The 16,379-nt window shown below is 37.2% G+C and overlaps 5 protein-coding genes across 6 annotated transcripts; 2 read left to right on the top strand and 3 right to left on the bottom strand.

The window, feature by feature from the left end:
- Positions 1-93: 93 nt before the first annotated feature.
- LOC18008611 (factor of DNA methylation 5) lies at positions 94-3,409 on the bottom strand. Of its 2 annotated transcripts, none has more exons than XM_006389771.2 (9): positions 3,311-3,409; positions 3,151-3,211; positions 2,057-2,977; positions 1,786-1,967; positions 1,621-1,698; positions 1,237-1,524; positions 766-978; positions 435-674; positions 94-236 (listed from the first exon to the last, which is right to left on the bottom strand). In XM_006389771.2, exons 3-8 carry the CDS (start codon positions 2,958-2,960, stop codon positions 435-437), a joined length of 1,905 nt encoding a protein of 634 aa, XP_006389833.1. In that variant the 5' UTR covers positions 2,961-2,977; positions 3,151-3,211; positions 3,311-3,409; the 3' UTR covers positions 94-236. The 2 variants fall into 2 exon arrangements, with proteins under 2 accessions (XP_006389833.1, XP_024012067.1); XM_024156299.1 differs by having other exon boundaries at positions 2,057-2,971.
- A 294-nt stretch (positions 3,410-3,703) lies between these two features.
- On the bottom strand, positions 3,704-6,403 carry LOC18009406 (nucleolar GTP-binding protein 1). Its single transcript, XM_006389770.2, has 13 exons — positions 6,240-6,403; positions 6,018-6,154; positions 5,798-5,921; positions 5,646-5,710; positions 5,444-5,557; positions 5,293-5,367; positions 5,030-5,140; positions 4,831-4,944; positions 4,672-4,743; positions 4,558-4,594; positions 4,350-4,462; positions 3,984-4,190; positions 3,704-3,894 (listed from the first exon to the last, which is right to left on the bottom strand). Exons 1-13 carry the CDS (start codon positions 6,301-6,303, stop codon positions 3,805-3,807), a joined length of 1,323 nt encoding a protein of 440 aa, XP_006389832.1. The 5' UTR covers positions 6,304-6,403; the 3' UTR covers positions 3,704-3,804.
- Positions 6,404-9,546: 3,143 nt separating this feature from the next.
- On the top strand, positions 9,547-11,348 carry LOC18008272 (aquaporin NIP6-1). Its single transcript, XM_006389768.2, has 5 exons — positions 9,547-9,952; positions 10,071-10,295; positions 10,530-10,724; positions 10,816-10,877; positions 10,988-11,348. The coding sequence occupies exons 1-5, from the start codon at positions 9,710-9,712 to the stop codon at positions 11,178-11,180; spliced, it is 918 nt and encodes a 305-aa protein (XP_006389830.1). The 5' UTR covers positions 9,547-9,709; the 3' UTR covers positions 11,181-11,348.
- Positions 11,293-13,235, bottom strand: LOC18008389 (60S ribosomal protein L7-1). The gene is made up of 6 exons (XM_006389769.2): positions 13,085-13,235; positions 12,730-12,932; positions 12,174-12,271; positions 11,931-12,068; positions 11,722-11,824; positions 11,293-11,630 (listed from the first exon to the last, which is right to left on the bottom strand). The coding sequence occupies exons 2-6, from the start codon at positions 12,916-12,918 to the stop codon at positions 11,412-11,414; spliced, it is 747 nt and encodes a 248-aa protein (XP_006389831.1). The 5' UTR covers positions 12,919-12,932; positions 13,085-13,235; the 3' UTR covers positions 11,293-11,411.
- Positions 13,236-14,753: 1,518 nt separating this feature from the next.
- On the top strand, positions 14,754-15,446 carry LOC18008489 (zinc finger protein 1). The gene has a single exon (XM_006389767.1). The coding sequence runs from the start codon at positions 14,754-14,756 to the stop codon at positions 15,444-15,446; it is 693 nt and encodes a 230-aa protein (XP_006389829.1).
- The last annotated feature ends 933 nt before the right edge of the window (positions 15,447-16,379 follow it).

Here is a 16,379-nt window from a genome sequence, read left to right as displayed (position 1 = left end):
CCCAATATTCAATTACTAATAGCAGATTAATAAATTTAACCAATATGATTTTTTTATAAACCATGTTAAATACTACAAAAGTCACCTTGAAACTAAAAAAACTTTGGCATAGACATGTTGATCGTCGAAAAGCTTACAAAACATTTAAATATACCATAAATCAATTCCTTAAATAAAAGGGTTGAAAACTTAAACCAACGACCACACTATATTGTTCATCCTCTAGCATCTGCGTCCTGCAACACAAGAATACCAAGCTGAATATCCAGGTTATTGAAGCCAATTAGAGACCCTAATTTGTTATGTCTTTAACCGAGAGTGATTCATTTGCCAAGTTATGGCATAAGCAAACATAATGTCAAGCTTAAGACTCTTTATGTGCTCCCAAACAAGAGGACAATGCTGCAAACTACGGAACCAAAAATAGTGGGTACCTAGCACGTTCGTTTGCGTTTGAGATTGAGATTCCTGATCTGCAGCGTCATGTACTCAATCACTTCTTTCAGTGTGGCTTTTCTTTTTTCTTTGAAATTCCAAAGTGCCGGGACTGAATAACGACCACTTGGATTAAACTCATTCAGCTCCTCCAGTGCTCTCTTAACCGCGTTCTTCACATCTTCTCCCCACTCTTCTCTCAGGCTCCTAATTTGCTCATCTTCTTCATCCACCACTTCCTGCAACCATTATCCATATAAACAACACCACCATTACTACTAGTTTGCCAGAATGAAAAATCTAAAAATGGGACAAAGAGACATAACAAACCTGCATTTTGTCCCCTGTCCCTACGCGTTTGAATGGGTACCATGCTGGATCCTTGAGGTTTTCCTGCCACTTCGAGCAAAGCATGGCGTGTTGCACATCAGCTTCTTCCCCAGTGAATCTCTCTTTGCATGCTTTCATGAAAGGCTTTTCATCAAGTTCTCCCAACCTCTTTATTCTGATGTTCGTTCGATCACTCAACAGTTCTCTCAGTCCCTGAAAAACCCAAGACATGTAGACAATAAGTCACTCAGAGCTCAGCTCCCACAACGGCCGTTGGAACTATTCACAGAATCTAGATAGACGATATATCATGGTGAGTATCTGTTTGGTATAAAATCCTAACGCATTTGGGAAATCACCCTTGACTGCAACCTCATACAGATTTCTTTCGTGTTTGACCATGTCACCAACATTTCACTCGCACATATTATACCGGCACCAAAGAACATGGAAGCATTTTAAAATATGTACCGTAATCAATTCTTCACGGGCTTCTTGGATCTCATCATTGCCTTGGCGTTCTTTTATCATGAGAGTCGAGTTAAGTTCCTCTAGATCTTGCAACTCTGAACACTTCTCCTCCAGATCTTCATTCATTTTCTTCATCTTCTCCTTAACGTCCTCGTCATCTTCATCTTCCATATGCCTCATGACTTGCAGCTTTCCTTTCAGCTCTTGAATTTCCATTTGAAGTTTCTGCTTGCTGTCTAACTCCTTCTCAAGCTGAAGGATCTTGTTCAAAGTCTCTTCTTTTTTCCTCTGAGTTCAGAAAGAATAAAGTTACAATAATTAAACACAACCGAGAGAAGTCATTTCTTTTGGTTGGAACTTGGCATGTACGAATAGAAAATACACCTTGTGTTCTTCCACAAGTCTCACGAAGCGATCATCCGTCTTTTTCTGCTCCAGTGAAACTAACTGGAGGGCATCGATCTGTCATAACAAGATAAAACAAAAAGATCATCAGCACCCTGATAAACATAGACGCATAAGTATATACTAAAATTGATTAAATGTTACCTTCTTCTTGTCTTCATCGAGCCTTTGTCTCTCCAGTTCCGTTAGTGCTTCCTTCTTGTTCAATTCTTTGGACCAAAGCTTCAGATTTTTCATCTTAGACTCCAGTTCATTACTCAGCCATTCTTTTTCTCTTAAGATCTCGTCAATCTTGTGCCGCGAAAGCTCCTGCATTCTTTTTGTTTCTGGAGAAAAAATTAAAGAAACAAGAGTTACAAAACTAAACCTAGATGCAGCCGAGGCAAAATACAATCAATCAGTATTCGGCAAAAACCTTTTTTATAAGCTTGGTCCAGTTCCTCTTTCTCTCTGAGAACATTGTGCAGAGAAATCGCCTTCTCGTTGTACTTGTACTGGACCTTGTTCAGATCCTCATTCGTCATAGCAATCTTATTAGCTAGATCATCAACCACAATATTCGTATTCTGCATTTCCTCCTTGGAAATGTCAGAGAAACTTTTCAGGCTTCCTACTGTTGACAGGTACTCCGCTATCGACCCTTGAGAGTTGTAGTCATCTGCACGTGCGCACCAACCATAATCCTTGGACCTCCAGTCTCCTATTTTATCACTCCAGTCTTTTTTGCCGCAGCGCTTAATCTCATATTCCTTATCAAGATTTGTGGCACTATTAAACCCACTCATACCACTGTTAAACTTAGATACGACGGCAACTACAGAATCCTGCTCAAGCCAAAGGGTGTTCACCTCAAGAGGGTTGAATCTGGAGAGCTTCTTCAACCAGTAAAATGAATCAAGGAGCAAATTCTTGTCATCAGTTGTTCTGAGTGGTCTGATGACAATCCCCATCCAAGGCCAGACATAAATGTCACTATCAACTGCTTCGGGCTGCTTTTTGTACAAAATAAGTTGTAGGCGTGGGAGTTGAGCATCGCCAGCAAGCTCATTCTCCATGTACTTTCTCAAAGCGAGGTGATTTGCTTTTTGCTTAGCACTTCTACTCGCAGATCCTTTGGCAACACCAGTGGCATGAGCAAGCAGCTCCTTGTACTTGTAGTGTTGCTTCTTCTTCCCTGAGCAAAAAGGGCACCTGAATGTGTCCTCCCTCAGCTTAACCTTGTATTTCCCGTTCTTGAGTAGCTTGTAAGGCTTTTCATCACAATACGCATCAATCTCAGACTCACTGATCTCCGATTCTTCATCGGAACTGTTATTCATCCTGTGGGTTTCTGAAGCTACCCACATTGTTCCAGTCGAGTGATAACGGAGAACAACAACAACAACAACAACAACAAATCATAAGTTTCAGGAACAAAACCTTGGAGACGCATCACAGCTAAGTTTTGAGAGAATCAAACCCTAGAAACTAAAATGCATTTCGCGTGGTATAGAATGAGAGAGAGATTACCTCAAGAAAGCAAAAATGGCGATGACAGAAGAGATGAAATACCGAAGAAATCAACTTCTCTCTGGCAAGCAAAAAGGAAGAAAAGACGCGAGGAAGATGATTAGAGGGTCGAAATTTCAACCGGGAAACAAAGGATCGAGACGAAACCCTAAAAACTTACGAGGATCGCGGCGTGCAGAGAGCGATGACAGTGGAAGAGCAATTAGGGGGGGAAATAGGAATAGCAGAGGAGCAACCGTCAAAATCATGTGTTTTTTCTTGGTCACTCGATTACGATTAGTATCTGATTGATTTAATTATGTTTTAGATTAATACTATATGATAAAATTCAAAACTATAGTATAAAATTCGAATTATATGGCACAACACTTTTTCTTAATTCCCAGCGTGTGTAAGGCCCAAAGGCCCAAGACAACCTGAAAATGTTTTCCTCTTCTTCACAAGTTTTCTCGTTTCTGTGTACTATCGGCAAACTTCTAATTCGTATTAGGATCGTTCCCTTTTTTGTGCGTCACAATTTTGTTTACTACTTCCCTCCAAGTCGCATGCATCATTGCTTTGATTTATATTTGATATAGTATAAATTAACGTTTTAATCCTATTTAAGGATAATAAAAACAAAGGAGACATCAAAAGGCAAAATCTATGCTATATCTAACAACTACCAACAATTTGATCAACTCTCACTCCACTTTTGATCTTCTCCATCTCATTGCTCAGTACTTCCTTCACTTTCCTCTTTAGCTGCAAACCATGTAGGGAAACAGAGCACTCAAAACACACTCTTACTTCCTTTTGGACATCACCAAAATATTTCGGCTTAAGTTTCATACCTCATTGAGACCTTGTTCTGTTTTAACTGAGACATGTATTGATTCATCAGGTCCTGTTTCCCGGTACTTGATGATCTCCGCTTCATCGCTGCTTCTATCTTCTTTGGCATACATCACCGGAGAGCCTCCCAGCAGATCGCATTTGGACACAACATCAATCCACAGGTAGTCCTTAAACCTCTCTTTAATCTCTTTATAAATCCCAAACTGCAATGCCCTCCAGAAAAATACACAACTGAATCAGGATATATCAGACCCAATTATTTAATTGGCTCAGACACTAGTTCTGTCTTCTTCAGATCATTCAATGCCAAATGAGATGAAGATGCACATTTACGCTTTTTTCTCTTCTAAGAAAGTACTTACCTGATCAGAAGGAGAAGTCCCACATTCTCCAGATAGATCATGAACATATAGAACCGCAGTTGGAAGATGAGTGAGTACAGCAAGAGTTAGCTTCTCTAGATTATTCCTATCCTCTGTAATGACCCAACAAAGAAACACCAATAGAAACTTTATCAAATATCATATAATCATGCAAACACAAGAGAGTTTGTAGCAACTAGACTTTTACCATCACATCTCCTGAGAAGCCCAGGGGTGTCTGTCACCTGCAACGCGTTTCTGGATCATTAACAATCCAGAACATGAGGAATGTGCTTAGACGAAACAAAGCAAGTAACCTTACTTGAAATCGGTTGTAGTTCAAAACGATGTGACCCATCAGAATTCCTCTGGTGGTGAAGGGATAATTGCAAATCTGACAACCCAAAAAAATCATAAGCAATAGACAATGCAAAATTATTTATCACACATATAAAAATGACGATTGGGACGTAAGGCAAACCTCAGGCTTCCCTGTTGAAAGAATTCGGACCAACGATGATTTCCCGACGTTTGGTGCTCCGACAAGGCAAAGTGTTGGCATTTCCAAGTCAACGACTGGCATAGCCCTCAAAACCTGCAAGACGCTTAACTCTATTCATACAGTCAAAAGGGTCAAAGCACTGGAAGAGAAAAGCAAATGATGCATTATAGCAAGGAACCTTTGCTATGCTTAACAAATCATCAACAGCTCTTCCTTGTTGCTGGAAAACCATTTCAAGCTTCTCCACACCTTCGTTCAAGCGGTCTTCTGCTTCTCGCTTTGACAATGCCTGCCAAAAAAAAGGACATACCATCTTTTTAACTTTTCCTAAACTATTATATGGATTGTTAAGAAGCTTGTCACGCCTTTCGTGTTGCAGTGCCGAGCACAACCTATTTGGGAAAAATACAATATGCTTTTGACAGAATCGAGGAGTCTGACCTTAGCGCAGAGAGAAGCATGCTCCTTTCCAACAGATAGCACTTTCTTCCTCAGAACATCAACTTTTCCTAACACCTAGAAACTTAACTTATAAGCCTATGCTAAAAGCAGTTGCTGGCTAAGGTGATGAATGACTTAAGAGGGCAGATACCTCTTCATACTTTCCATCACCAAGTGTCAACTCAATAAGAGACCTCTCATATGGATGCAAGAGTCTCTTCCTCGGAAAACTTTCCATGTATCCTTTTAAAGGTAGAGCAAGTTCCTTAAACAAAGAGAAATTTTTTGATTTGATAAGACAAGAATCATTTAAGAATTTCAATCGAACACAGCGAAGGACGCAATGAGCTTACTTTCATGAGTGCATCAAGCTGTTTGGCACCTCTATTTCTTTCTCGCTTTGCAATATTAGCGATGCCTGAGACCAAAAATGGATAAAGACTCTGTTAAAGAGTCTGAAGGTAAGTGAACAAAAAAAAAAACAAGAAGATAAGGAATCAATTACCTTTAGTTGGTTGGACTCTTTTCGACTTCCTGAGTGCAGAAGAATATAAATCAATTGAAGGCATCACCATGGGGAGTTTTTGAAAAGCACCTAAACCTTCTTGTGTTGGTGGCTGTTGTTTTTCCTGCAAACCAAAATCAGAATCCGTTTTGGCTTTAAGTCAAAACTTTCCCCATGAATTGGAACCCAAATAAGACATAAAAGGGGATATTTTATATACCGAGGAGGTGGGGATTTCAATCTGCTTCTGAGTGATGTAGGAAGTGGGCAAGTAGCTTGAACTGACGACCGGAGAAACAACCGTCTGAAGATTCCGACATTGACGCAAGCTTGGGGACCAGAAAGTGGGCGTGGAGGCTGAAGAAGAGCGAGAGAGAGAGAGAGGTAAAAGATAAGAGGTTAGAGAAGGAGAAAAAAACGAAACCAGAGAGATTATAGGAACCTGTCGAGGAAATGAAAGCTTGTAGACGCCATTGATTGGGGATAAAGCTCGACGCCAATTTCATCGTGTACTACTTCTGAGAAGTAAAAAAGAAGAAGCTTTTGAATCAGACAGGATTCTCGGGTCCGTCATTGTTCGATCAGTTCAACTAACCGGTCGGAATTCATAACCGAGCGAGAGTAACGCTAACGCACAGGCACAGCGTTTCCATAAAACCAACCCTAACCGGTATATTGGGCCTAGTCATTATGTAAATTAATGAGATCATAGAATGGTCGTCTACTACAAAGATAAAACTCAAACCGTCCATAAAGTCAACAACATCCTTTCAAGCCCTAAGAGATGGGCCTATATATATTGTCTGGTTTTGTCTGGGTCACTAAATTACATCTATCGTTGACAACAATGTGTTTTTAAGGGTTGACATAAGTTTCCTAAAATGAGTAATGCAGGGAAGAGTTTAATCGGTACAAAAAATCATGATTAATTTTCCAATCCAACAATCGAAACAATAATAGCATCTCACTTTTTTCTTTGACACCACTATTATCACGCTTGCTTTTAACTGTGTGGTTCAAATAACAAATATTGGGACGAGCTTCAAATTACTAATGAGCTTGTAAATAACTTTTCTTTTCTTGTGTCCGATTCAAGAAACTTTGAAAATAGATACATCTTATATTATTAGAAAGAGATGAATTCCATCCTAAACGCTGATTTAAAACATCATGTCCATTATGCTAACCAAACAAATTGAAAACTTTGAAAAACAGAAAGGAAAACAAGACAAAATAAGACTCAACGACTACAGTGAAGTGAGCCAGCTATTTCATTTTTTTCACAAATAGAAAGAAATTTAATACAAAAAAAAGTTAAGAATATATGGAATAAAGTTGACCAATTCATGGTAGCCACGATTAGTGAGGGACAACATTATTTGGACCGGACTTTTGACAAAAAAAATAATTAATAGACCCTACAACATTTCTATTTAGACTCCTCTCCTTTACTCTTTGATACATCCACTTCAAAATCATGTTTTATATTTTTCATGATAAACAAAATCATGTCTTTTCTTTCCCATTTTATTTATTTTAGATATGCCGCAACCAGTTATTCTTTTATCCGCAAGCAAAATAATTATTAGTCAATTTACATTCACTAACGCTGTTGTTCTTAAGTCTTAACACACAACCACACACATATTGATCGTGCTTAACTGCTTATAGATATACAAGAAAGAGTTATTAATCAGAAATAAGTACTTAAGAAACGAAGGAATTACGGTGAAAACCAAACATCCCTCCAAAATATGAACATCGCACGCACAATTATTAGTTCTGTAAAACCTTTGCGATGTGACGTCGAGCTTTAGAACAAACAGTCGCTTCACCATATTTTTGAACGGTCCTGATTTGTTCCTCCGCTCCCAACAACTCAACACCACCACACACATTGACACATGCAGAGCTCTATAATTTCTTATATTAACTTATATAATTATATCTGCTTAGCACACATATTCGATTGCGTAATATGATTTAACTTTAAAGGAATGGACGAGATTGAAATGGCAATCTTAGTCCTACACTCCTACTTATGAGCTATCAATTCTCCAGATATATAGACCTATAATTGTACACACAGTTGCGGGAAAAAAAATTGTTTTTGCACATCATAGTTTTTTAAATAAAAAAAGCAAAATAAAGGGACCTCCCATTTCCATAATTAATTTGTAAAACTTAACAAATTGTATGCATTGTGTACCACGGCATAAGTTATATAGATGCGAAGGTTGCTCGAAACGAATTCCTTAGAGAAATCATATCAGTTAGTTAATTTAAAGGCACTTGAGACGTTGCTGAGGACAAACCGAGTGATGACGACGGGTAATCAAAGATTCGTTCTTAAATATAATAAACGAATAACTTTTTAAAATGTATACTATTAAAACGATGATACAAAATAATAAGATTAATAAAATTTTGTTAATACATTTGGATAATTAAACGAAAGAGGAATTCTAAAACAGTTATAAGAATGACGATAAATTAATTCTCATATCTAATCTTTATTTTGACATGTAAACATGATTGGACTCTGTTTTTAGGCATCTTTTATGAGTTGTAATTAAAAATACTGATAGCCCAGCTATATGGGTTTTATCAAATAGTTTTGTTTGTTCTCTCTATTGAGTATAAAGTCATACTCTGTTTTACAAAAAATGCTGTTTCATAATAGTAATTTGAATTGAACAAAAGAACAAAATAAAGTCTTGTCTACGCTTGTATTTTTTCTTTCTCATGCTTTATGTCTCGAGAAGAAACATAAATTCTGCCACATCCAATTTGTTGATTTGTGTTTTTCTGAAATTCTCTTTTGATTGCTCTATTTGTATGAACGTAAAAGTTGTTTATATTGAAAAATCTTATTCAAAAAAAAAAAAAATGAACAAAATATGTTTCAGATGTTTTGCTCTCTATTGAGTATCAAGTCTATAAGTGAAGTTTTGAATTGTTACGTTTGTAACCAAGAAGTTCTTAGACGCATAATTTGTTTGAATGAAGATTAGTGTATGTCAAATTAGTCTCATCTACGTCAAAAGTTTTTTCATTATTTTGTCGACGACTTCCACTATATTATATGATATATCATATGTTTACTTTTTACGATGAAATTTGAGAGAGATATATACAATATTCAGTTTAGTTATAGAATTCGTATTATATATATCTTCAACTACACTCCAATTTGCATCATAGCTTTCGACTTTTCATCGTCAAAGATTCAATTAAAAAAATTGTTGTCAATACATGGAAGGACTTTAGAAAATAAATATGTTTTTTATTTTAATATTCTTCAAATATTTTATTATTATGGCTAAAATATTCTTCTTTTTGTTTTGTTTTTGTATCTATCTGAGTTTAACACAAAAAGATTACCAAAAGAAAAAAAGAAGAAGAAAAGAGTCGACTGTGACAAGGAAAGGTCAAGAACCATCGCTTTTATCATCATTCTCTTTGTTAACACCTCACAACCACACAGAGAGAGACCCAAGTATTCGATTCTTATGGGGAAGAACAAATTTAAGCAAATAATGCATGTTGAGAGAGAGAAAGAGATCCACGATGATTCCTTCATGCTAAAAGCTTCTTTAGCACACTACTATACATGTATCATGTAAGTAGAAAAATACCACGACCCGTTTTGATAAAGATAGGAACATTTCATGTTATATGTAGAGAGTCTTTCTTAGGACACATGAATTAAAATTGAGGATTACCAACCCACTCACTCCTCACTCCAAACCAAATATCAATCATCTCATTTGGATCATAAGTCAACTCTCACATCTTCTCTCCTATAAATACCCTCCTCTTCATCTCTCTACGTACTACACAACAATCACAAAAACATATAGCTATATCCTCAAAGATCTCATTTCATCTCTCTCTCTGTACGTGCCGATAATGGACCACGAGGAAATTCCATCAATGCCCTCAACACCGGCGACAACCCCGGGGACTCCAGGAGCGCCGCTATTTGGAGGTTTCGAAGGGAAGAGGAACGGGCATAATGGTAAATACACGCCAAAGTCACTTCTAAAAAGCTGCAAATGTTTCAGTGTGGACAATGAATGGGCTCTGGAAGATGGAAGACTCCCTCCGGTCTCTTGCTCTCTCCCTCCTCCTAACGTTTCCCTTTACCGTAAGGTAGTACCTTGCTACAATCATATGTATATATACACACATTAATTCTCGTTACTGCAGTTACACTTTTACATCTTCTTGTATATATACCTGAGCATATATATACACATGTTGTGTGCAGTTGGGAGCAGAGTTTGTAGGGACATTGATACTGATCTTCGCGGGAACAGCGACGGCCATTGTGAATCAGAAGACAGGCGGAGCAGTGACGCTTATAGGTTGCGCCGCCTCGGCTGGTCTGGCGGTTATGATCGTAATATTGTCGACCGGTCACATCTCCGGCGCACATCTCAATCCGGCTGTCACCATAGCCTTCGCTGCTCTTAAACACTTCCCTTGGAAGCACGTACGTCAGTAGTTAATTTCCGTTTTATATTTTTTTATATATATATATATATATTGTATTTTTTGGATCAATTTATAGACATGCATGATGCATGAACATGCACATTGACAGTTTAATTATAAAGTGTGATCATGTAGAGGGATGTTGTTTTGGCATGCATGGTGTGTCAAACCAAGAAAGAAACGGTTTTGTAAATAATGAAATTTTATGATGGGATTGTTTGTGAAAATGAAGGTGCCGGTGTATATCGGAGCTCAGATAATGGCGTCGGTGTGTGCGGCGTTTGCACTGAAAGCAGTGTTTGAACCGACGATGAGCGGTGGAGTGACGGTGCCCACGGTGGCTCTCAGCCAAGCTTTCGCTTTGGAGTTCATCATCACTTTCAACCTTATGTTCGTTGTCACTGCCGTTGCCACCGACACTAGAGCTGTAAAATTCATACTACCAAACACAATTAATTTACTTCTTTGAAGAATCTTGAAAAACTTGTTAAATATAAATCACAATAAATATGTAACAGGTAGGGGAATTGGCGGGAATCGCGGTAGGAGCAACGGTCATGCTTAACATACTCATAGCTGGGTAATTATCACTCACTCACTCACTAGCTAGCTAGATGGATCTATGTACATCTCGATTTTCTCTTCTTGTTTCTTTTTACATATTCATGTTTTATTGGTTATGATCAACAGACCTGCAACTTCTGCTTCGATGAATCCTGTAAGAACACTAGGTCCAGCCATTGCAGCTAACGATTACAGAGCCATTTGGGTTTACCTAACTGCTCCAATTCTTGGAGCTTTAATCGGAGCAGGAACTTACACGATCGTGAAGCTGCCAGAGGAAGACGAAGCACCCAAAGAAAAGAGGAGCTTCAGAAGATGATCCATGGATGCTAAAAAGACAAAACTTTAAAATAAAAACAAAACATTCGCTATGTTACTCTGTTTCCATGACATATATGTGTCTACTGTATAATATAACGAACGATGATATATCACTGTAAAATTGCGAATGGCCATTTATCAAAATTGCAATAGCGTTTTTTTCCAAGTTGGATGGTTTTTTAGCCTCATACAGATACTTAAGAATAAAATAGATTGCTGGTGTCATCTTCTAATTCATTTTGTTGATGAGATCGTTGATCTTGTCTTCGCGGTTTCCAGTATCACCTCCATCGCTGAAAACTTGCTTCTTCCCGTGCAAAACACCGGCCTCGGGCTTGTTGAGTTTCAAGGGTCCCAAGAACCTAATAACTTCTCTGAAATGATCACCAACCCTTGCTATCTCATTCACAAGGTCTTCTATGCAAAAGATTTCTTGTTCTCCTAGAGCCTACCGTAATCACAAGTGGGAATGATTAAGAAAGGCATGGTCATTATCTGGAACGAGCTCTCCAATACTTATATAAGAAACTTTTTCTTACCTGTTCGATTATGTTGTTGTCGGTAAGAGGAACAGGATTTCCCTCTATTATTGTGTATCCCTTTTTAAATATGAGGTCCTTAACGCTCTTCTCATTCGGGTATCTTCGAGAATGACAAACATTGGTCAGAGCTCACAACAGAATCAAGCAACAGCATGGAAATGGATTGTTCAGACAAACGAGGTGAGATTGATGATTATATTTCATACCCATAAGTGACGTAGGGCTGCACTTTCAGAAGCTTTTGAAACAAGTTGTCAGATGCTTTGGCAAAAACACCAGTAAAGGTGCTCCTTAGTTGCAAACTGTTAAGAACCTTCTTGGTTTTTGGGTGCATATCATTCTTGCTGGTCACCAGAAAGGAAATGGGAGGGATGAGGATACTCGCAAAGATAAAAATTAAATCTCCAAGTGAGAGAAAATAAAAAACATCATTGGAGAATATATGTTACCCTTGTATGCGTATGATGAAAACCAGGTTTGATTTTACTGGTGGAGGAGATGACTTTGGCCTCTTTACCCTTTGCTTCATCCGGATGAGATCTAATTCCTACAGGAAAAAAAAAAACAGTCAGATTACAAAGAATGATGCAGAATTAACCCCTAAAAGCTAAAACAAACAAGTCGTAAGCACAACAACCTTGTAAGCTCAAATGAGAAACACATCTGGCATGTAGAACAATTACAGAGTATAAGAGACTCTGACGAAAATCTAATTCAGGAAACTTTAACTCCACACAAAGCAATGACAGGCCTTTAATACGCAGTTATTGCTTAAAAGTTAAAATGCAAAGCGAGTTGAGACCTAAAGGAGTATAACTTCTACTTTAGCTAAGAGACTAGAATCGGCCAGACCTGAATCATTTCATGGATTACAAAGCAAGATGTAGAAAAGTTGTAAGATGTCGACAAGTCTAGAAGCAAAATCAGAACTTGAGGTAAACTTAATGGACAAGGACCAAAACAGATGAGCAAATGTTTCTGAATACAAAGGAAATTAAGACGAACCTTGGCCCTGAACTCATGTACAAAATCTTCAGGCCGTTTGATGTCAGAAACTTTCTTCTGCTTCTTCTTGCCGGAATTACGCCCCTCTAGTTGCCTCCTCCTGATATAGGCAAGCTCATCCCTGTTCTTCCTCTTCTTCAGTATCACCTCCGGTATGTAGTCCAACCCCTTAGCTTCTTCTTCAGCCATTATTATCTTTGTTCCTACAAAAAGACAAACAGATCTCAGATGTGAGTAACTTGCATCATCACGAAACGGACTGAAATTGAGCTAAACCCGAGAAGTGAGGCTATAAGGAACACGAAGAACGTGAAGTTTACGAAGAGCAATAAGGACAAGGAATAAGCGAAATTACAGGTGTGGAGACGAAGCAATTGAACGGCGGCTGAAGGAATTCGGAGTTCTACGAAGTTAGTTGCGATGGCCGAGAACGAGAACCCGTTTGAGGATTCTAGGGTTTATCAACTTAACTCTCGCTGTCAATTAACACCTTTGCCAGAAGACCTAATTACGGTCCGGGTCGAGAACTAATTTTATCTAGACTCTAAGGCCACCATTTGTGGGCTTATGGGCTTATCTGCCTTTGAATGAATTAGTCCATTATTATATGATATCAGAGGAGGAAGGTGATGGGCTTGTGAGTGTTGTCAAATGTAAGAAAATCAATCACAGGGAAAATCTGTATCCTGGCAAAAGTAGTTTATGACTCTTTTTTTTTCTCTTGTGGTTATCAAAAAATGGGAGGGTGGTCCATAAATATTTTGGTGTGGAGGTTGGACCGACAAGGTAATCTAGGAAGAGATATACTGTCGAAATTGATTAGACAAAGCAAAAATAAAAACAAAATGCATCACCTCACAAGTCACTACGATGAAAGCAAAAGAAAAAAAGAATGTACTTTTGAAACTAAAAGCTGGATGGTTTCTTTTTTCCAGCAGATGGTTTTAAATTTCTAAATGCAATCAATAATAAATGTTTGGGAAATCATATGTTGGTGATAAGATCACATTTGGATGTATTAAAAACTGAACCAGTGTGACTACTTCGTATTTTGATTGTATTACTCTAATAAGGTCGAAATTAGATGCTGTGTTCTTCTCTCTTTTTTTTTGTTAGAGAGTTATATGCTGTTATATTTTTGATGTTTCTACAAACACTTTTTTGGTGTTCACCACCGATATATTTCCAGTTCAAATAACAACCAAAAAGAACTGATTTAACAGATAAGTTGACTTATACCAATGATGTATGGTTTCGTAAGTTAACAAGAATGAATACATAGTCTTAAACAATGATTAATGACATTTTTATGTGAGATGGATGTGTATGGTTTTTTCAGTTTTGAGCATTCAACCGAAAACGGGAGAATGGATTTTTTTTTTTTTTTTTAAAGGAATGAAAGGGATTGTCGGGGAGATTTGATTGGCTTCTTAATCCTTGTCCAAAGTGCTAACTTACCTAACACTTAAACAAATAAAGACAGCTTCTTCGTTTAGGGTTTTGAATCAAACGTCTCACCTAAACCCTAAAATAATGGAACTACGTACATACGGTATATACATGTTTATGATTCTGAAAACGTTTTATAATGAAAAAAAACGATAAAAAAGATAGAGGTGACAACAAAGACAAACTCATTTGATTAAGATAGCATTTTTACAATAGTTATAACATGAAATCATGAAGACTCATTATTCATGTCCCAAAATAAATGTATAATTCAGATAGTTACAACATCAATTTTCTTTTTCTTTTTTTCAAGTGTCCACTACTATACAATTACATGTGTGTGCTCTGTAGCTCTAGCCTCTAGGTCAGATTGCACACATCAAAAGTGTCATTTTTTCTTTAAACATCATTCATTTTTATTAAAAAAGGTCACATGTCCGTGAGTCCGTCCAATCCCATAAATAGAACTCACACTTCACTTCCCACGACCACATCACTTCACATCCATATCCAATTTTTACTTCTCTCCTCTTTATATTCATATTCTCTCTAGGCTATTTTACACAAAAATATACATGGCTCCGATCATCAGCATAGATCAAGAAATATCAAAAATCAAGAAACGAGGTCATCAAGATTTTGAATTGGAGTTGACCCTTTTGCCACGTGGTACGACTTCATCTTCAGAGCTCAATCTCATCGATTCTTTCAAAACCAGCTCATCATCGACTTCTCATCAGCATCATCATCAACAAGAACATTTGGAAGATCCAAGAGTGTTCTCATGCAACTATTGTCAAAGAAAGTTCTATAGCTCACAAGCACTAGGCGGCCACCAAAACGCTCATAAACGCGAACGCACCTTAGCCAAACGCGGACAGTACTACAAGATGAGTCTCTCCTCCTCCTCCACTTCTTCAGCTTTCGCTTTTGGCCACGGTTCAGTCAGCAGATTCTCAAGTATGGCATCGTTACCGTTACATGGCTCGGCGAATAAAAGATCAACGCTAGGGATTCAAGCTCATTCAACGATCTATAATCCCTTTTTAGGAAGACAAACAGCCAGTTTAAGTAATGTTTTCAAACGACAGAGCATTCACCAGAAATTGGGCATTGGAAAGATGTTGCCAGAGAAATTTCACCATGAATGCGCCATCAGTGGTAACAGTAACAGTACTACTCCTAAGTTGGAGAGGATTGAACATTTCAAGAGCAAGCAAGAAGATCATAATCAGTTTAAGAAGATTGACTTGACTCTTAAGCTATGATCTCTTAATAGTCATCCTCTTTTTAGTCTCTATGATAACTTTTTGGATTTTCACTATCTTTGTCTGATATAATGATTGACAATTTGTTAGAGTTTCATTAATCAAGTTGTACCAATTTTTTCTTCTTAATTATATGTTGGTGCAGTTCATTTTTTATGTCTATTTGATGTCTGCGTAGTACAATCCTCAAAACTTGTATTAGATTGGACTATGGGGAAAATGTTAGGTATAATTATTAGACCGGTGTAATTATTATAGTCACAAATATGGATATCTCATATACAACATACATGTAATATTGCTGTAAGGAAAAAAAAGTATATATCATATTCACAGCAAAAAATATGTCATAGGTTCAAGTGAATTTAACCCCACATAATAAATTTCCGTGTATCCAAAAATGATGGAATTACAAAAATATTGTAGAATGGATTTATTAAACAAAAAATATGTACCACGTTTTACGCATTATTGCTCACTAGATTGTCACCAATTTAATAGGCGTGAACTGACTTTACTCAACCAATATGAATATTTTTTCTTTATAAATCAGGTATAATTGTTTTAACAAAAAAGAAGAAGATCATATACAGACGTTGACAAATAAAAATGATATTCAAGTGGACGATTTTCATATAGTGACTAACGACAAAATAAAAGCATAAACAAGATTCTAAGTTTCTTAGAGAAAAAAATATAGAGTGGATACAATGTGATTATCGAAGAGAGGTCCTACATGTAGTTGTAAGAAACAGACATTCATCTATAAGTGAAGAGTTCTTTGTAGAGGTTGTTGTTTACATTGTCATGTCCATGTGACTATCAAAGTTAAATTTAGATGGTCCTTTTTAATCTAATCTTGTCACCGTCGCTTTTATTATTTCACAATTTTATCACCATTATATAAAATAAATTTTACCATTATTGAATCTA

Source organism: Eutrema salsugineum, unplaced genomic scaffold (assembly GCF_000478725.1).
Source record: "Eutrema salsugineum unplaced genomic scaffold, Eutsalg1_0 scaffold_9, whole genome shotgun sequence".
In the NCBI taxonomy this organism is placed as follows: Eukaryota; Viridiplantae; Streptophyta; class Magnoliopsida; order Brassicales; family Brassicaceae; genus Eutrema; species Eutrema salsugineum.
Note: the sequence above shows the minus strand (reverse complement) of the source record. Positions and strands in the feature narration are given on the sequence as shown.